The 20,353-nt window shown below is 58.5% G+C and overlaps 1 protein-coding gene across 1 annotated transcript; it reads left to right on the forward strand.

Moving 5' to 3' along the window:
* Positions 1-4,472: 4,472 nt before the first annotated feature.
* LOC308634794 (patatin-like phospholipase domain-containing protein 5) lies at positions 4,473-14,875 on the forward strand (the record flags this gene model as incomplete). Its single annotated transcript, XM_081268874.1, has 10 exons — positions 4,473-4,654; positions 4,979-5,243; positions 6,884-6,949; positions 7,157-7,366; positions 8,766-8,826; positions 9,476-9,637; positions 11,224-11,356; positions 13,255-13,371; positions 13,616-14,131; positions 14,296-14,875. The coding sequence occupies 10 exons, from the start codon at positions 4,473-4,475 to the stop codon at positions 14,873-14,875; spliced, it is 2,292 nt and encodes a 763-aa protein (XP_081125000.1).
* Positions 14,876-20,353: the final 5,478 nt, after the last annotated feature.

Consider the following 20,353-nt stretch of genomic DNA (forward strand, 5'->3'; position numbering starts at 1 on the left):
TATCATCGGGGGTTTGTCATTTTCCATGTCTGACAGTCTCAACTCAGCCTCCCAAGTGGCTGGGATTACAGGGGTGGCCGCCTCGCCCAGCCTGATCTCATTTTCCTGCGGGTACTTCACCTTGTCCCCCACTTCTTTTCTTTTGAAAAAAAAAAAACAAATAGAATGCCTGAAGGGCGGATTCTGTGGTCCCCTCCAGTGTCGTCTGGGTCAAGGTGGGTCTCATAGAGAAGGCAGGAAGGTTTCCGTCCTCCCAGTGCCCCGGGTCTGCTGCGGCACGTTCCAGGGGCAGGATGGCTGGGCAGGGGAGTGAGGACAGTGTCCCCGAGTCCCCACGGTCAGTCACGCTGGCCTTCAGCCCCATCACCTGCACTGCCCCGCGTCCCCAGGGAGCTGGCTAAGCCAAGGCCTCAGGACTCAGTGCAGTGTGAACAGGGACACCTGGGAGGGACCTTCCCTCCTGCCACTGAGTCTTGGTGACTCTGTGAGGAACCCTCCCTGCCCTGGGGGACTGAGCCAAGGGTGCTCCCCCTAGCCCTGCCCTCCTGACCTGTGAGCCAGACTATTACCCCATTCCCGGAGGAGGCTGGAGGAGGCTGCAGCCCAGTTCAGCCGCCGCCAGCTGCCTGGGGCAAAGGCTCTGAGCTGGTGCCCCAAAGCTTTCTGTAAGGGCTGGTGGGAAATCGTTCTCCTTGACTGAGTTTAAATTGACATATTCTAGTTGTTTGGTTTAGGGGTACAAGGTGATGTGATCCATGGTTATGATGAGGAATGATTAAATCAAGCTAGCTAACACATTCAGTTAATACCCATCACCTCAGATACTTACTTTTTTACATGAAAACATGTTAAATTTGCTTTCTTAGCAATTTTGAAAGGTGTAACACTGTACATGATTATTTACTATCTTCACCCCACCACACCATGGAATATTATCTCAAAGGAAAACCCAGCTGGGTGCGGTGGCGCACCCCTGTAATCCCAGCAGCTCGGGAGGCTGACACAGGAGGATGGCATGTTTGAGGCCAACTCCTAGGCTTAATGAGACCCTGTCTCAAAATAAAATATAAAAAGGGATGGGGGTATGGGTAAGTGGGTAAGAGCCCCAGGTTCAATCCCCAGTACCAAAAAGAAAGCCAGCCGCCTTGTGTCCCGCCCTCCCACCTCTCTAACTGGGCTTCATGGCCTTGGGCTATCGCTCTCCCTCCTGTAGCCTCTGGTAACACTCTTCCACTCTCTGCTGGTTTGAATCCGATGGTTTTAGCCTCCACATGTTTGAGTGAGAACTTGCTCCCAGTGACTGTGAAGGCTGAGGCAGAAGGATCTCAAGTTCAAGGCCAGGCTCAGCAACTTTGAGAATGTATCTTAAAATAAAAAATAAAAAGGGCTGGAGATGCGGCTCAGTGGGAGAGCGCCCCTGGGTTCCATGCCCAGCACCGTCAAATCAAATAAAATGAAGCGAGAACAGCTGTCCCCAAGCCTGGCCTTTCTCCTGGAGCACGGTGTTCTCCAGTCCCATTTATGTTGTCATGAGTGACACCTTTCTTCCGAGGCTGGGTGGTGTTCCACTGTGTCTTCTCTGTGTCCCAACTTCTCTCTCTAGTCATCTGCGTGGGACACCGAGGTTGGTTCCGTCACTGGCTGTCATGGTCACGTGGTGTCGACATAAAACTGCAGACGTCTCCTCAAGACTCTGATCTCAGTCTTGGGTAGAAGCCCCGGAGTGCACTCCCTGGGTACTGGGTGGTTCTCTTTTCAGTTTTTTGAGGGCTCTCCATACGGTTTCCCAAGATGGCAGTGCTCATCGGCATTCCCCACCAACTCCTGGGCTTCTTGCTCTGGAACCTGGACCTACCCTCTGCTTCCCCCACCCACATCCCATGGATTGGGCCAGTGGGTGGACCTGCCACCTGGGCCCAGGGCCTGTCTGCTTCTCCTGCTGTTCATCTGGACAATGCGGTCCCTTGGCACACACCTGTGGTGCCCAGGTTCTGTGCTGGGCACCAGACTTGCAGAGGGGCCAGTGTGCCCTGGGGTCTGTGTCCACGTGGTGAGAATCCCTACTGCTGGTGGAGAGAATGCTTTGTGCACAAATATTTTGGCAATGCTTGTTGTGAGTGCAAACTGCCCACTTTTTTCCAAAGTCACAGCTGTGTCCCAAAGTCACAGTATTTTCTCAACCAATGGCTGCTGAAACAGCAACTGCTGTCCCTTGGCACCCTGGGGGGGAGTTTTGTGTGTTTTAAGCAGAACCCCCCATTTTTGGAAAGGTTGGGATCTTTTGATGCTGGGGGGCAGGGTCTGGGGCCCAGAGAGGCAGCAGCTTTGCCCAAGACTCAGTGATAAAGTTGAAGACCCACAACCCCTGAGATCTAGTTCTTAAATCCCTGGATCTTGGGTCCTGGGCAGAAATGCTTTGGGAAACCCTGCCAATCAGCAGCCAGGTGCAGCAGTCAGGACAGACAGGAAGTGTGAGTCATCAGGAAGTGGGTCCCACATCCTCCAAGGTCTGGCTGACCAAGCAAGCGCCGGCCTCCTCCTCCTCCTTCTCTGTCAGTGGCCTGGGCCATGTGGCTTACTGACCTCTGACCTCATATGTTGGAACCACATACTTTCCTTAGACCCCAAGATTTCCAGATTACCGCCCCCACCTGCTGATGGCCAGCCTGCCTGGCCTGCTGGGTTCACGAAGGTCCAGTCCTCTTCCTGCCCCCACCCCTTTGCAGGTTCCCTCTGACACGCCAGCCGCTGCCCACGATCATGCCTTGGTTTTCCTTTCCTTGTGGCCTGCACCTGTCCCGTCTCTCTCCACAGACACAGAGAGATGTAGACTACAGAAAAAGTTTCTTTCCTGAGCCGTTTGAGATTAGTCCACAGATAATCATGCATCTGTTCCTGGATACTGCTGTGAGTTCCTGAGAGCAAGGACGTTTTCTTACATGTACTTGGTAAAAGGCACATTGACAGGGCACTGTTACTTAACTCAGGTTCATATTTAATTTTGCCAACTGTCCCAGTAATGTCCTTTAGCTCTTTGCCAGCCCCCCACTCCCCGCAGGATCTGGCACTGCCCGGCGTGCTGTGTTGCTGGGCTGTGGCATTCAGCAGGTCAGGTGCATTAACCACGTTTGACTCAGGATATTTTCGATGTTGAGGGGTCTTGGGGAGGTCACAGGAACACCTGTACCCTGCTCTCCTCTCCTTTCGTTTCTTTGTCTTTTGTGATCTTGACCTCCTGTGGTCCATGAGTGTCCACCCATTCCCATCCAGCTGGCTGGTCCATGTCCAGCTCTGCCGTGTCCCTGCCCCTCCCGTCTAGCCCAGCTCATGCACTTCATCTGTTTCATTTTATGACTTTATTTCCTGCCCCTCGCTCCCCGTCTTGGCTTCCTTGGTCCCCAGGGACCTCCCAGTTTCCGAGAGTAGTTTGACTCGCCCATCCCCTTGTGGGGGTGCAGGGCCCAGGCAACCTCAGGAGGCTGCCTCCTCCTCTGCGCAGCCTGTGGCCTCATCAGAGGGTCTCACTGCCCTGGTCGCCAGGGGAGGTGTGACTGGCTGTGTGAGCCCCTTGCCCCTCCAGGACTCAGGCTTCTCTAACTGTGGCACCTTGTCCCCACACCTGCAGCTTGTAAGGGTGACTTCAAAGGAAGCACCTAGCAGGCTGATGGGGGATCTGCTTTTGGCCACCCAGAGCCTACTGTCCCTTGCTGTCAGCCCCGCCCCGAGTGCTGGGCAGTTCAGGTGGGTCTGAGTTTGGGGTGTAGGGATCAGCACTAGGGCTCTGTAGGATCTCACACCCAAGCCCACACTTTATGTGAAAAAACTTACCCTGAGGAAGCGAGGAGTCCGGGGAGCCTAGAGCTGGTGGGGCCTCAGCCTGGACCCCAGACCTCCTGCCTCCCACCTCTCCCCGGTCCCTGAGGTAGCACAGCTGTAGAATTAAGTCCGATTGGAACCCCAGAACCAGGGCTTGTGGGTCCTCCTCTGCCACTTCCTGGCTGCCCCGCTCTCTGACCGCACCCAGTTTCCTCCCATTTGAAAACGAGGTCGGACACATCAGGTGAGGACTGGGTACCACTTCCCTGCTGCGTCATTCAGACATCGGTGACCGAGATCTGCGCCCAGAATGGGAGAGCGGGGGGGGGGGGGGGGGGCGGAACTTCCGCGCGCAGAGCCTGCCCGCGCTTCTAGGGCGCACCTGGGGCGCACCTGGGGCACCTAGCGGAGTGATCGCGGCCACGGAACCTCATTGGCCGGGACTGCGGCTGACTCAGTCTGGGGAGGGTCAGGGCAGGGGACGTCCACACCGAGGGCGGGCTCCCGCCAGAGCGCCACTTGTGGGCTCGATCCCTGACCAGCGCCCATCCCTGCTTGGACCCCGCGCGTCCCGGACCAGCGAACCCTCCTCCCCCGCCGGGCGCCGCATCCAGTCCCCATTCGCAACCGACGCCCCTTCCCGGGCCCCGCCAGCTATGGACTTCTTGGAGGAGGGCAGCTGGAGCCTGTCCTTCGTGGGAGCCGGCTTCCTGGGTCTCTACCACGTGGGCGTGACCCAGGGCCTGAGCCAGCGTGCCCCGCGCCTCCTCCAGGGCGCCCGCCGCTTCTATGGCTCCTCGTCCGGGGCGCTCAATGCCCTCGCCATTGTCTGCGGCAAGTGGACCGGGAGTGGGGAGGAAGGCGGCAACCTCAGTCCCATCCATCCCAAGGCGGGAGGACTCTTGATGGGGGCGGGGGGGAGTCCAGAGAGATCCTGCTTGGGTCTGTTTAATCTGGGGATTACATTTGCCCCTATTTGCAGAGGGGGGATCCTGGGCTCAGAGACAGGAAGACTTCCCCAGGTCACTTGGGGGCAATCGGCAGATGGAGCGTTTGAACCCAGAGCTTGGCATAGGAATTCTGCAGAGGGGCGGGCCCTCCTCTCTGGTCGAGCTCCAGCAGGGAGATTGGCCGCGGGGGAGTGCAGCTCTCCCCTCTCCAGGGCTCAGGACTCCTCTCCCTTCCTCCCTGAAGACTTCTGCTGCTCCCACCTCCTGGACTTGGTCACGCACGTGGAGGGGCTGAGCCTGGGCATCTTCCACCCTGCCTATGCACCCATCGAACACATCAAGCAGCAGCTGCAGGGCAAACTGCCAGAGAACAGCCACATCCTGGCCTCCCAGCGGCTGGGCATCTCACTGACCCGCTGGCCCGATGGCCACAACTTCATAGTCACTGACTTTGCCACCAGAGATGAGCTCATTCAGGTGGGCAGGTCAGGGACCCGGGGCTTGGAGGCAGGCGGGTAGAACAAAAGTGACTCTGAGGTGCTTCCCAGGGGCAGAGGCAGGTGTGGGAGCCTGGAGGGTGTCCAGGAGAGGAAAAGGAGGCTGCAAAATCTGTTTCTAAATGCAGAGTCGGGGCAGAGTGGATGGCAGGGGTGTGTGCTTGCTGGGGAGGCTCCCTGGGCTGCCCTCAGAGGACCAGGCTGGGGAGGGGGCAGAGTCAGGCTTCTTCAGTCAGGACCTACAGGGGCTGCTCTTTCTGCCCAGCCCCACCCACCCATCCTCCAGGTGCATTCCCCTGCCACAGTGCTGGATAGAACCAGGGCTTCCCACACACTAGACAGGGGTTGTGCCACTGAGCTAGAGCCCCAGGCACTTTTGAGTCAGTGAGCAAGGCTTTATTGAGCATCTCTTCTGCACCAGGTCCAGCCCTTGGCATTGTGATTACTAGGGAAAACATCCTTGTCCCCTGAGGCTAATGTGGATTGGACAAGTTAGGAAAGGAGCCAGTATTGGAACAGAGCAGGAGGAAGACACAGGGAAGACCAGCAGGGAGAGGCCCTCAGGCATGGCCGTGGGGTGGTAGGGAGGGCTGAGTGGGGCTGGACCCTGGGGGAGCGCAGACAGGTAGGGGGACAGGTCTCCTGGGAGGCAGCGGCTGAGGTGGGGAGTCCTGCCCCCCCCCCCCCGCTGCAGCTGTGCCCATCATTCCCATCATGGGCTTTGTCTGCCACCCACCCTGGGTCCCCATATAGGGCGCTTCATCTTGGTGCTCCCCGTCCCCAGCACTGGGATCATCTCAGTTCTGAGATGGCCAAGTCCTAGGTGTCTGATATTAGCAAGCCGAGAGGGGGACCAGTCACTTGCTGTAGGCTCAGGTCCCTCAGTTCCTGAGGAAGCCAGCTGGGGACCCCATAGTGTGTCCCAGCCTCCTCTCCTGGATGGTGCAGAGTACAGACTTGGCACATCATAGGTGCTCAGCAGACGTCACTGTTGTCACCAAAGTTAATCTACAGAAAGGAGGCTCTCGCCTGCATTCCGGCTGGTCAGGCCAGGACAGGCTCTGCATCTCCCAGAGAGGGTCGGGGGTTCCCTCTCAGGCAGGGTCTATGCTCCTCGTGGGTGGAAGCACCAGTCAGCGGTGCCCAACCAGGAGTGGGTTTGCCCAGCTTATCGCCGTTGCCACATGTCCTACAGTGCACAGACATTTCCATGTATCGGTCTATGCCCAGGGGGTTTGGTCTTCTGTAGGCATCTCCTTTCCAGGAGAGAGTAGATGGTGTTTTCCTGGTGGGTGAGTGCACAGGACCTTGTTGCAGGTGCACCTGTTGATCAATGCCCAGGGGACAGTCTGTGGGACTGTCCACGGGGGCATTCCTTCAGGGCGGGTGAGGACGTGGCCTTGATGCCGCTGCTTGTCTTTGCGGTTGGGGGTGGGGTCCCAGCAGCAGCCATGGTGGGCAGAGGTCCCCCAGCAGAAAGGAGGGGGACTCTTCCCTCCTTCTTCCCTTGAGGGCTTGGTGGCCCCTCCGCACCTGCACACAGGACAGGAGTCACCTCCTCTGTGCCGGAGGTTCCTGCCCAGGAGCGAGAAGTCACATTCCCGTGGCTCTTGTCCCCAGGCCGTGGTCTGCACCTTGTACTTTCCCTTCTACTGTGGGACAATCCCCCCTGAGTTCAGAGGGCAGGTGAGTGCCTCTTGAGGGTTAGTGTCCACAGCTCTGGGCAGCTGGGCACACGCCCCCTCTTTCTCCTTGAGCCCCTGCTGTGTGCCCAGCCCTCCCCACTGCTGGGCCCTCGGGAGCAGGAGGGTCACTTGCTGCAGGTTCTTGGGTGTGGGAGGAGGGCGGGCATCCTGAGAGGGCAGCACAGCCACCTGCCCACCCAAACTGCAGCGCTACATCGATGGGGCTCTGAGCAACAATCTGCCCTTCGCGGACTGCCCTTCCACCATCACCGTGTCCCCCTTCCATGGGACAGTGGACATCTGTCCCCGGAGCACTTCGGCCAGCCTGCACGAGCTGAATGCTTTCAATGCCAGCTTCCAAATCTCTACCGAGAACTTCTTTCTGGGGTTCATCTCACTCATACCCCCCAAACCTGAGGTAGGTCTGGGTCCTCCCAGGTGGTGGCCGAGGCCCCAGGCCTCAGACTCTGTGCCACATCTCCTCCACCCCACTCAGGGCAGTTGCAGCACATGCCCCATCTCACACCAAGCCTCCCGTCCGAAGCCAGGGTTCACACCCTTCCTTCCCTCCCTAAGGGGCTGTTGAGTTAGGACGGGGCCCAGGTTGGGTGAGTACACAGTGCTGCTGAGCTGGTTTGCAGAGGGGCCTTGGTCTGTGTTCCCCCGGGCCAGGCTCTGTGAGCAGGTGCTGCTGTCATTTCCATTTCTCAGAGGACACAAAGGCTCAGACACTGTAAGCAACTTGCTCAAAGTCACACAGCGAAGATTTAGACTCTCAGCCAGTCTGGACTCGTGTCTCCATGGCTGCCCTGGACTGTGCCCATATTGGCCATCTGTCCTCTAGGGAAGCACAACAAAGTGGACAACCAACCTATATTTCCTGCTTTTTACCCTTGCATTTTCTGGGAAATGAATAATTTGACAACAAACAGTTGATCCTTGCAACAAGCTCCTCCCCCGACCACGCCCGGCTCGCCCACCCTCCTGCTGCCACATGCTTCATGATTTGTGCAACAAGGTCATGTCCATTTGCTGTGTCCTCTGGCTGGGTGCCTTGGTGCACATTTGTACTCCCAGCAACTGGGGAGGCTGAGGCAGGAGGACCACAGGTTCAAGTTCAAGGTCAGCCTAGACAACTTAGTGAAACCCTGTCTTAAAAAATAAAAACATCTGGAGAGGGAGCTGTCCCATCCCCAGAACTAAGCAAACAAATAAAACGAAAAGCAAAGATAAACAAAACTCACTCACGAGGTCCTTTCCACACCACTGAGTGGGCAGAAACTCTCGGCTCCCAAGTATAGACCAGGAAATAGAGGCTCTCAGAGAGACGGCACTGCGGTCCAAGATCACACAGCAAGCAGGGGAGCGGGCAGGCCTCCATCCCAACCTGCAGGTCCGCCTCCCTGCCCGTGGCACTCTGAACAGGCCAGTGTGGGCCCTGGTTCCTCTGCCCACTCAGACTAGTCTGGAAATGAACATCAAAGGGCCGAAGGGAAGGGCTATCTGCTACCCCATCTTCCAGGGGAGGGCCCTGAGGCCCCGGGGCAGGCTGGGGCAAGGACTGGCAGCTGAGAGTCCCCAAGGAGAGCAGGATGTGGGGCCAGGGTAGGGGGTACCGAGCAGACCTGTTCTTCCTTCAGCCCTATCTGCCTCCCTACCTGGTGCCAGGGTCCCTCAGGTCCCTGTGCCCTGCCCAGGGTTTGCTCGAGGAGAGTAGGCAGGACCGAGACCACCCACTGAACTCCAGACTCCAGTCTGGGACGGGCTGTCCGGTGTGAGCCCAGGCCTGCCCACTTGCCCTGCCCTGTGTGTCGCAGGTGGTGGCCGACAGCTGCAGACAAGGGTACCTGGATGCCCTGAGGTTCCTGGAGGCACGTGGTGAGCGGCAGGGGATGGTGGTGGGCATCGTGTCCCACAGGTGCCAGGCAGAACCTGCCTTCCAGGCCTCTGAGCCACTAGGGACCTGGGCTCTCTCATCCTCTCTCAGCGACACCTGGGGACCAGAGAGGAATCACGCAGGTCCCTGGTGCAGGGTGACAGTAACGGGTGCAGAGAGACACCCCGGGAAGGGGGTGCAGTGGCAGAGGGAGGGAAGCTCCAGGCTGTGGGAACCCAGGGGAGACGTGGACTCAGCCTGGGATGGAGAGGGTGGTGTGCTCGGACCGACCGCAGGCGGGGAAAGGTCTCCTGGGCTAGAGAACTGGGGTGTCACCCCTGCACAGGTCCTCGAGGCCCATGCTGCGCCCCACACAGAGGGGAAGGGGAGGTGGACGTCGGCTGAGCACAGCCTGCATCATGTCCTGATTGCACCTAGTTCTCAGAACCACTCTATCATCCGACTGTCTTCGTTTCACTGTCACAGAGAGGGAAACTGAGGCACGCAGGGTCACGCAGCTTGCAGGCAGTGGAGCCAGAGTTTGACCTGAGTCATGTCTTCAGGGTCAGGGCTCTGGAGAGCCACTGGAGAGGGCAAACAGCTGGGTGTGGGCGGGGGTGACTTGTCTGTCCTCTTTCTTCCCCTGGCCAGGACTCACCAAGGAGCCCGTGCTGTGGACGTTGGTCTCTAGGGACCCCCCAGCACCCCCTGCTAGGACCCCAGATGATGGCACGTCTTTCAACTGCCATGTGCCCACCGTGTTGGTCAAGGATGTGCCCAGCTTGGAGCAGCTCTCGCCAGAACTGGAGGCTGGTACTGCCCCTTCCTGCCCTGGGGTTGGGGCCAGGGACCCTGCCATGAAGTAGCATGATCTACGGGGTCAGCACTTATTTAATGAGCACCTGCTAAGTGCCAAGTGTGCGGAGGGCCTTTTACGGGCTGCGTCACTCATTCCTCCACAAACCCCCACCCCGCCACGGCTTCCACATCATTCTTACCCCATTTCTCTGAAGAGGAAACTGAAGCTCAGGGACAGGGACCGGGCGAGGTCACAGAGCCTGAGGGGGAATTCGAATTCAGGTCTGTGCTTGAGAAAGGGCAGGGCAGCGGGTATGAGAGACACTGGGCTCCCGGGAGGAAGCCGGCTTTCGAGCCTCTCCTGGCCACCCTGGGGGCGGTGGGCAGCGAGGGAGGGACCTGTCGGGTGACACAGCCAGCCCCTGGCAGAGGGAGGCTCTGCTCTGAGCCTTTGGTTTAGTCCCACCTTTGGTTTAACTAAGCGTCTCGATCTCAGCAACAGGAAGGGACAAAGCCTGTAGGCACAGATGGTAAGGGTGAGTCCCAGATTTCAAAGGTGCGAGCAGCAGATACCCAGGAGATCCCGAGGGTCAGGGAGGCCTGGGAGGCCCACGGGACACTGGCACAGTGGTTGGGGGGGCAGCTGAGATAAGGGGCCAGGAGGCCAGGTGAGTGGCTGCCCAGCTGTGGAGGAGAGGGCTGGGAGCTGGGAGGAGAGGTGGTGGTCCAGGCCTGGGCAGGGACAGGATGCCGGGGAGGAGGTGCCTCTTCCTGGTTCTGGATGGTGCTGGTTCTGTGCTGAGCTTCTGAGGTCCAAGCCTGGGATCTGCAGGCCTCACAGTGTCCCTGCAGCCACACAGGGCAGCCAGCCGAGAGGGAAATGTCAGCGCAGGCCCCTGTCCACATCCCTCGATCCTCACCCACCTGCCCCGGGAGGAAGGTCGCGCCCGTGTCCTGGTTTTATCTGGGCTCAGGGAAGGAAAAGGACTCATCCTGGGTGGAGTGGGTCTCGGGGCTGTGTTGACCCGGGCTGGCCCTAGATGGCGTGGAGGCTGCTGGTGCCCTCAGGCCCACACTGCAGTCTGGAGGCTGGGATCTAGGCTCTGGCTCTGGTCAGTGAATAGGGGACTTAGGAAATGGTTTCTGTGTTCACACCTGTTGCTGAGGTTAATATGCCATGTGCTACTGCTCTGGAGGGGTGTGGTGGGGACCCAAGGGGCCACAACAGACTACCCAGAGGGCCGGGAGAGGTGTGGGGTGCTTACAAGTACCATCTGGTGATGATCCTTCATTAAGTCACTTTTCCACTCTGAACCTCAGTCTCCTCGTCTATGAAAGAGGCACACCATGCCCATCTCCAGGACATCAGTGAGAGAGCATGTGTGAAGGGCTTGGCACCCTGCTGGCACATGGCTGGGCTCCAACGGTGTTGTGTCCATCTGTGCATAAAGGGGTGGGGTGGGGCACAATCTGTGACCCTCACGAGATCAGAGAGGGGCTTGGGCTGCCAGCTCTCAGGGTGCCTGGGAGGGCTGGCTGGAGGTGGGCTTACCAGCCCACGGATTCCAAACGGCCACAGCCACGAGGTGACTCTCTTGCAGCACTGAGGAAGGCTGTCAGGAGGGACCTCAGTGCCTGGGCCCGTTTCCGCTGGTCGGGGCCCGGGCAGGCGCTCACGTACCTGCTCCTGCCCTGCACGCTGCCCTTTGAGTACGTGTACTTCTGCAGCAGAAGGTGAGGCACAGTGGGGTGCTGGGAGGGACCTGGCTCGCAGGCAGGGTTGTGGGGAGACCAGGGTCCATGGTGGGCTGGGCACTGGCAAGTGGCCCAGGGCCTTGGTGGGCTCCTCCACAGGGGAGGACAGGTGGGAGGCGGGCAGCAGCTGGATTGGGAACCCAGGTCAGCTCCTGGCCCTGCCCTGCGCCTGGGACCTCTGGCCCCTGCTCTGCTCATTAGAGTCTCAGAGACGATGTTCCTGGGTGACTCTCAGAGCTGGTCCAGCTCAGATTAGCTGTGTGGCCTGGGCCAGCTCTCTTGACTACTCTGGGCCACATTAACTCTTCTCTAAAGCAAGATCCTTCCAGGGCAGTCTGGCTGTGATTCGGCCCTCATCAGTCATTGTGATGTGCTGAGTGACTCCTCCATTCACTCTGCCACTAGCTCTTAAGGGTCTGGGGCAAGGGGGCAGCAGCTCCTGTGGAGCTCACCACCCACTTATTAATCATTGCTGTGCAACTTCAGCTGTTCCTGGAGAGTCCTAGGAGAGGTCTACACTGGCTCTGAGCTGGCACAGCTCATACTAGTAGCTATTTGGCCTGGAAGGCTGCCCAGAGGAAATTACTTTGGAGCTAATCTGAAGGATGGATAAGAGTTTGCTAGGCACAGGGGAAGGGAAAAGCATGCCAGGCATGAGGGACAGCATCTGCAAAGGTCCTGGGGCAGAAGAGAGTAGGGCACATTCAAGGAGCAGAGAGGGAGGCCAGCTGGAGCGAGAAGCTGACCAGGGGCCACACCCAGGGCTCTGCAGCGGATCGAGTGCTCTTCATCCTGGTGTTAGATGGGGGTTCAAGCAGGGAGGTGACATAGGGAGGTCTGTGTCCCATGCAAGGTCCATGGCAGTGAGTCACAGCCTCTGTCCTGTTCCACGTTAAGCTGATGACTGGGTCAGCCCAAAGCCAGGAGAGCGCTTTCTACCTACAGATTCTCCTCCTGCTGAGCTGTTTACTGAAACTACAAGTTGAAATTAAAAAAAAAAAAGTAAAATCTAACCTTTTCAGTTAAAAAAAAAAAAGATCCATTATGTGAGCGCTACGGTGTCTTCTCAGAACACGGGAAATGCACCCATAGTTTTTCCCATCACCCCACGCTCCACGCATAGTTAGTTTGCATTAACAGGGGCAGGGGGCCCAGAATGAGGGAGGGGACGGTCCGGCTTCCGTTTTGCTTGCTACCTCGCCTCCTCTGACTGTCTGCCCCGCTCCAGCCCCTGTTCAGGCCCTCCCAGGGGGTGTGGTAATAGGTGAGGACCTGCAGCAGCCGGTGAGCGGGCGGAGGTGTCCAGCCAGTGTTTTTCAGAGACAGGTAGAGGATGGGCTGGCTGGTCCTGTGGGGTCCAGCAGCTCTGCGCACCCTGCATCTGGTGCTGGCTGAGCCATGTCAGCAGCAAGGAACCCCGGGGGCCTTGTCAGGTGACGTTTCAGGAACCTCAAGAGGAGAGTGGACGAGGGGAGATGAGGAGGAGGTCAGGAGCTGCAGGCAGGCTGACTGTCTTCGTGTGACAGGGGAGTAAAGCGGCAGAGAGGTTCCCGAGCTTCTCAGGTCACGTAGCTCATGAGCAGGAGAGGTGGGCGGCCCCTGCCTGGCCTTAAAGCCCCGCCCTTTCCACCTTGGGCTGTGCCCTCGCTGGTGACCTAAGGCCCGCCACCTCTGCCGCATTCAGAGCCCATGGTGGATTGCTGTGCCCTGCGGGTGCCCTGGGGCCCTGCTCTGCTCTGCCATGGTGGCCCACACCTCTGGACTCTTCGAACTGATCTGGGTAGCCCCTTCCTGTGGGCTGGTAGCTCCCTCAGGGTCTGAGGGGAGGTGGCCTCTGGGCTGGCTGCGGGGCCAGGCTGATGCTGTCCCCCGTCCAGGCTGGTGATCTGGCTGCCGGACGCACCCGCAGACCTGTGGTGGATGTGGGGCCTGGTGAAGAGCACAGCTCTGGAGATCCACTCCAGGACCAAGGCCCGGCTCCTCAGGCTGGTCAGGTGAGTGGATGGGGGCCTGGGGGGCACCAGCTGCTTCCTAGTACCCTGGACAGGCAGTCCACCCTGGGCCCTTGCTGTGCTGTGAGGAGGACCTGTGTTGACTTCTCTGGGGCCAGTTCCCTGTGGGTCCATGTGACCTGCAGGGGCACCACTGTGCCCGATGTGGAGGACAGGAGGATCCCCTGCGTTGCGATCTCTGCCAGTCTTGTGTTGCTCCAGATGTCCCCGTGAGGCCTTGTGCCAGGTTGGCCCGTGTGCCCAGCGAGCTGCCAGGCTCCTCCCTGAGCCTGTCTCCTGCTTCAGAGACCCTTGCCCTCTCCCATGCTACTCCACAGTCGTTCCTTGTCCTGGAGACCAGCGGGAGTGGCCAGCCTGGTTCACTGAGGGCCTTGGGCAGGACCCTGAAGTCAGCCTGGGCGCAGTGCCACAGGGTGCCCCAGGGATTTCACGCTGTCCGAGTGGCCCCGCCCTTCGTCAACCCACAAGCCCTGAAACTTAGAGTCATCACCAGTTCCCTCCGCAGTCTGCCAGCCCAGGGAAGCTCCTTCCATGGCCCTGTCCACAGAGTTGTGGTCCACCCTCAGGTCTGTAGTGCAGGGCAAGGTCAGCCTGTGACGCCCCCAACGTGTCTTGCCTCCTCCGCCCCAGGATCTGCCATGCGGGTGGACCTGGGTTTGGCTCACCTCCAGGAGCCAAGAATGAGGGAGCCTGCCGCTGGCCCAGGGAGGACGCTGGACTGCTGGGCCTTTGGGTTCTCCGTGTATTTTTGTGGGTGCTTTATGGCTGTACACAGTGGCGGGATGCAGTCACACACTCATCCGGCACCTAGGTGGCAATATCATCTGGCCCCTGTGTGCTCCCTTCCCCTCCCCTGGTCCCCCATTTTCATGAGACCGCCCCCTGCTTTTCCTTTGTGCTCTGGAGGTACACCACCCTGGAGCCTTGCTGCGGACCTGTGGGCAGTTATCTCCCTGGTGGCCAAGGGCCCCTGCCCCTCAGCAGCCCCTGCTCCTTGGAGCCTGTCGCTGGAACTTCCTGTTTGGAAGAGGCCCTGCCTCTTGGTCACCCTGTCCTTCTTGCCACCCGCTCCATCAGGGGTGAGAGGATGGCAGGGGCCAGAACCCGGCCCAGCTCTGGAGTGTCCACCGGGCCGTGGAGGGCGCCCGTGTGGAGCAGAACGTGGGGTGCCCGGCCAGGAGCTGTTGGCAGCACGCTGTCCAGAAGTCGGGGCCACCGAATGCCCAGCTCAGGGAGCACAGTGAAAGATGGGGGGCTCCCTTCACATTCTGTCTGCCTTTCTCTGACCCAAGCTGGCGGGGCGCTGTGCGTGTGTGGGGGACCCAGGGACCTGCCTCACACAGGGAGCCTCCCTCTCTGCTGGCCCTTGGTCCAGCCCGTGGGGGGCCCCAGGGGAGATGAAGGAGGGAGCGCGGGCCCAGTCTTCGGGACCCCAGCTGCAGGGCTTCTGCTGAGCCCCGAGGCCCTGCCACCCCGCAGCCTATAGGCCTCCATCCTCCCCGTCCGCTGCGGGCAGACAGGCTGGGCCTCAGGCGCCCGCGCTCTCCTGGGAGTCCCTGCACTTCCTGCCCCAGCAGACCCCCCGGCCAGGGGCTGGAGGGGTGCGCCGCTCCCCCTGGGCATGGGGAGGGCGGGAGATGAGGCCTGGGGAGAAGGGACCAAGGAATAAACAAGAACAAAAGAGAGAAGGAGTCACTCACTGTTCAGCTTCTGCCCAGTGAGTGCTGGGCTCTCGGGACCAGCTGCGAACAGAACTTCCACTCCCTGGCGAGGGCGAGGGGGAGGGCCAGCGGGCACTGCGCAGCCAACGGACACTGCTCCCAGGGGTGGCAGCTGCGGGTACCCCACAGTGCGGGGAGCGCAGGGGGCAGCCAGGCCACTCAGAAAGGCCAAGAGTTGGAAGCAGAGGAACAGAGGGCCCGGGTGCTCCTCGGGCCTGGAGCCATGAGGGCAGGTCGCACTGCCAGCCGTGAGGTCAGGGAGGACTGGGCCTTGGGCAAGGGAGCCTGGGATGCTACAGGGTGAGAAAGGGTGAGGGGACAGGCCGCGGGAGGCTCTGCACACCCATTCCAGCACCCCCAGGCTGAGCTGGCCTCTGCCCCACTTGCGGTCTCCTGGGAGGGGCACAGACACCACCCCCTGCAGCAGGAGGGGGCTGTCCCACTTGGGGCACGTGGTCCCCAGCTCCATGGCCCTCGGCCTGCACAGATGCTGGGTGTGGGGTCCTCCAGAGCAGGGGGAGGCCTGGCCACCTGGGACTCCAGGCTGAGGGTCTAGATCCCAGGAGGCCTTGGAGGACATTCTTGCTCCTGGTCCTTTGTCCTGGTCACAGATAGACAGGAGTGCCATGGCCACCGGCACCCGGCCTCCCTCGTTACCCCACCCCCATCATCTCTTTACTCAGTGCCCTCTTTGTCCCATTGCTGTTCTGCACCATAGATGGGGACAGGCAGCAGGCTACCCTCCCCCCCCGTCCACCCTCCCCCCGTCCACCCTCCTCCCTGTCCACCCCCACCCCCGTGCCCAGCAGCATGCTCTCAGAGGGGAATGCTGCCCTTGCGGTGACCCTCTGCTCTCAGACCTCCCTGGGACTCTGTCACCCGAGGCTCGGCCGAGGTCGTGCTCCTGCAGCTTGACAACCGCACAGGCCATTTCCAAGCCCCCCAGGCCCCACACTCCACAGCTTGTAGTGCTTTTCTGGTTCCTGTCCTATATTGGGACACGGATCCCCGCTCTGTATTCTGTCACACGCCCTGCCTGCCCCCCTCATCTGGGGACTCTCTGGCAGGTCCCTTGGTCACTCCAAGGCTGCTTTGCATGGCAAGCAGCTGTGCCTTGTGACCACTCTTCAGGGACATCCCTGACCTGGGATGCTGCTCAGTCAGCCCCAACCCCTCACCCCTGCAGCCCCTCAGTCCTGGTTTGTCCACATCCCTCTAAGAACAAGGGGTCCAGCAGCCCTAGGATGGTGGGACCAGCACTGGACCTAAGTTGACTCTCACCTCCCACCTCCCTCACTGTCTCTATTAATGTAGCCTCAGGATGAATGAGCTTGACCCAAGCCTCCATGCAGGGGGTGCATCAGACGGCTGTGCCTTCCTTCGCCTGGGGTGGCGGCACTCACAGCCCCAGAGCTGATCCGGGTCAGCATCCCCTGCCCTGTGCTCCCCCGACACGGGACCCTGAGAGGCTCCAGAGCAGAGGACACATCTGGGCTCTAAATTCAGGCCTACTGGGCTTTGAGTCCCCTCTCTGCGACTGGCATGGATGTGACCAGGGAAGCCCTCACCTCTCAGAGCCATTTCCCTGTATAAATGGACCGGTGTCCACGCTCCTCGGGGTATTTACTTGAAACAATTGAATGCTCCTCACAGTCCCTGTCAAACACAGAGTCAGTGCCCAGAAAGGCCCCGGGGGACATGGAGGCACCGCCCCCCCTTCCCCTGAGCCTCACAGAAGCCTGGGGGGGTGCTGGATGAGGTGCAGGGAGCTGTGAGGGACCCGTCTATGGGTGCTGGAGCCCCCTCTTGCCCTGAGCCGTGGCCTCCTGCAGGTGTGCCTAGGTCATGGCCTCCCTCTTCCCCACTAGCCCACCAGGGGCCTCTGCGGCCTGCAGGAAGCTGTGGCTTCCAGTCCTGGGCCATCTCCCGGGCTGGTGTCCAGCCTCCCTGCCAACCTGAGTGCTGAAGATGAGGGCCACCTGGTGGATGTCTCCTGACACCCGAGGCAGACGCCTGCCCCAGGGAGCCCCTGCTCCTTTGCCGCCTCCGTGGAGGCAATAGGGAACCCCACCCCAAGGGGACACCCCTCAAGCCTGTGGAGCCCAGCAGCCTCTTGATTCTCAGAGCAAGCCTGGGAGGTCGGCACTGCTTCTCCCGGGTAGGGAGACCACGCTCAGGAGGAAAGGGGGCAGGCTGGCAGCACCAAGTCTGTGCTCGGGCAGCAGGAAGCTCCCAGGCCACCACAGCTGCACTGCGCCCTGCTCCGAGGCACTGAGCAAGTCCCGTCCTTGATCAGCCCCTTGTTTTTAAGATGAGCTGCTTTCTGAGGCACCTCCAGCTACACCCGAGCCCCAACACAGTTGATCAATGTCCCTGTGCCAAGAGGGGGAGAGAGGACTTCAGGAGCTGGCCTCTGGCCTCAGTCTTCATGGACGCTAGAGCTGGGCTGGCAGGAAAATCATTCCTGGGGGGACTGCAGGTGCACGGTAGATTGGGGTAACCCCGTGTAATCTCAAATGAGGAGGAGTCTGGGGTTAGAGAACGGTGGGCCACACAGCCAGCCAGAGGCGAGAGCAGCAGTGCAGCCAGGCCAGCTGTGGCTGTGCCCTGTCGGGACAGTGGAATGCTGGGCAGGAACATGCTCAGGTTCTTCTACAGAGATTCTGATGCAATTAGTCTTCACCTAGACCTGCCCTGGTGGGAGTGTGCCTGAATCCTGTAGTCCCTGGACACTAGTGTTTTCAGGGGCCACCACGGGGGTGTGGCCACCTGAGTCAGCATCTTGGGTTCCAGACTTGCACAATGTCCTCTGTAGCAACAGGGCTGCAGTTGGGGTGACCTCTGTCCTCGCATTACCATGGCTGGATTAGGCCCCCCAGCAGTGTCTCAGCCCCCAGGACTCGCATCCCAACTGCAGATCGGATCATGACAGCAGCTAGTGTTCAGCCAGGTTAAAGGGCACCGCTGCCTTCCAGTGGTTGACCCCTGGGAATGTGGTTGGAGTTCTTGTCTCTTAGCAACCCATCAACCAGGCATTTATGAGTTACATGATAAGACACATCTGGTTAGTTTCAGGATACTGTGTGTGTGTTTAGGGGTGGACGGGGATGTAACAGGGCTGGATGATTGTGGACATAGGGTGATGGGGACAGGTGAGTCACGACACCATTCTGGTTTTGTGTATGTTTGACATTTTCATAACCAACAAGTAATTAACCTTAAAAAAACTTAACAGTGCACACAAACAGGAGAATGTGCCTCAAGAAAGAACGTAGACAAACCCAGGGTTCCCAGAGTGAGTTTACCCAGGGCCTATGGGAGGGCAGGAGATCAGCCGCAGCCGCGAGCGTTCAGCACCTCGGACAGCGACCTGCGGGCCAGTCACACGCGGGGGGGGGGAGACGGGGGGGGGGGGCGGGGGGGGGACAGGGTGTTCATCTGAAATGGAAGCCGGCGCTGGTGGACCTTTTTCATTCTGCTCTTTGGGGGTTTCTTTTAGAGAGCGCTTGACCTCGGGCTTGCTTCTATTCCCAGGACTGCTGATGGACTCCACTTACCTGCATTTCTATGGGACGCGGATGCCACACAGTCCCTATTTACAGCTGTAAGCTAAGGAGCTTTTGAATGAGCCTTAAAATCAGGAGGTTCGAACCCTCCAACTTCTGTTCTTAGAATTCTTTTGAGTCTTCTAGGCTCTTTGCATTTCCAAATCTTAGAACCAGCCCATCAATTTCTGGGTCCAGTGAGGTTTTGGGCTAGGGTTGTTCTGCCTCTGACTGTGGCTCAGGGGAGGGGCTTCCTAACAATGTTGGGGCTCCCAGTCCACAAACCTGGTACACCCCCGTTTCTTTAATTTCTCTCATCAATGTGTTGTAGCTTATGGTATAAAACCTTATTCTCTTAGATTTGTTCTAAGTACTTCCTGTTTTTTTGATGCCATTGAAAAATTTAACTTCCAATTGTCTCTTTCTGTTTGTTTCTTGGCCTTTGTATCCTACCAGCTTGCTAAACTCACAGGCTTTAGTGGCCTTTTTTGCAGATTTCTAGGGATTTTCTATGTTACGAGTTTTTTTCTTCTGGGGGGAAAAAATGAACTTATTGAAAAGCTTGCTACAATTGTGATGGTAGGATCATGACTCTCCAAAATGTCCACTTATTTTTTGGTTTTTTGGATTAAACCCAGGGTGCTCTACCACCAAGCTACATCCCCAGCACTTTGAATTTTGAGATAGGGTCTCACTATGTCGCCCAGGCGGGCCTCAAGCTTGTGATCCTCTTGCTGCAGCCTCCCTCCGGAGTGGCTGGGATCACAGGCACGTCCCATTGCGCCCAGCAAGATGTCCATGTTTGATCCCCAGAACCTGTGACTATGTTATATGCCAGAGGGAAACTAAGGTTGCTAATCAGCTGACCTTGAAACAGGGGGTTACTGTGATTTTTCCAGTGTAATCAAAGGGTCCGTAGAAGTGGAAGAAGGAGGCAGAAGAGTCCACGTCAGAGGGATACGTTGTGAGGAAGGCTTCCCTAGCCATGCTTTGTCTGAAGATGGATCAGGACCATGAGCTGAAGGTCGTGAGTCCCTCTAGAAAGAGCCAAAAGCAAATAGAAGAGATGGAGAAAGTGGGGACATAGATTTCCTAGAGCTGGAGGCTCTGGAAAGGGACACAGCTTGGTCCCCTCCCTTCATTTCAGTGACCTGTAGGCCTGAACCTGTGACCCTCTGTCATGGCAGCAATGGAAACGAATAAGCATGCACCGTCACCTACACGCACCTACCGTGGCCTCTGCCATGTTTTCTTCCCCTGGTGGGTACAGACTGTGCGTTTGCGGTAGTGTTATGCTGTGTGGTGTTTTTGGTAAAATCATCTGAAAACAAGTTGCAGACATAGTTCTTCACCCTCAAATGCCTCAGCGTGAGCCATATGAACCAAAGCAGTTTCCTTCACACAATCACAGTACCGTTCTCAAATTCAGGAAACTTACAGTCACTACCACATTATCGTCCAATATGGTCCACCTTCAAACATTTCAGATTGTCTCAGTGATGTCTTCTCTGGCTTTCTTTAATGATGCAGAGTTCAATCCAGAATCCCGTGTTGTGTTTAGTCATCAAATCTCTCTCATCTCCTTTATCTAAAAGAACAGTTCTTTCAGTCCTTTTTTTTTTGTGGGGGGTCTTTATGACATTGACATGAGTGTCCAACCTGACCCTCTTCCTGGCTGTGCCCAGATCCTGATAGTCT

Source organism: Spermophilus citellus, assembly GCF_964194105.1.
Source record: "Spermophilus citellus genome assembly, chromosome: 16".
NCBI lineage: Eukaryota > Metazoa > Chordata > Mammalia > Rodentia > Sciuridae > Spermophilus > Spermophilus citellus.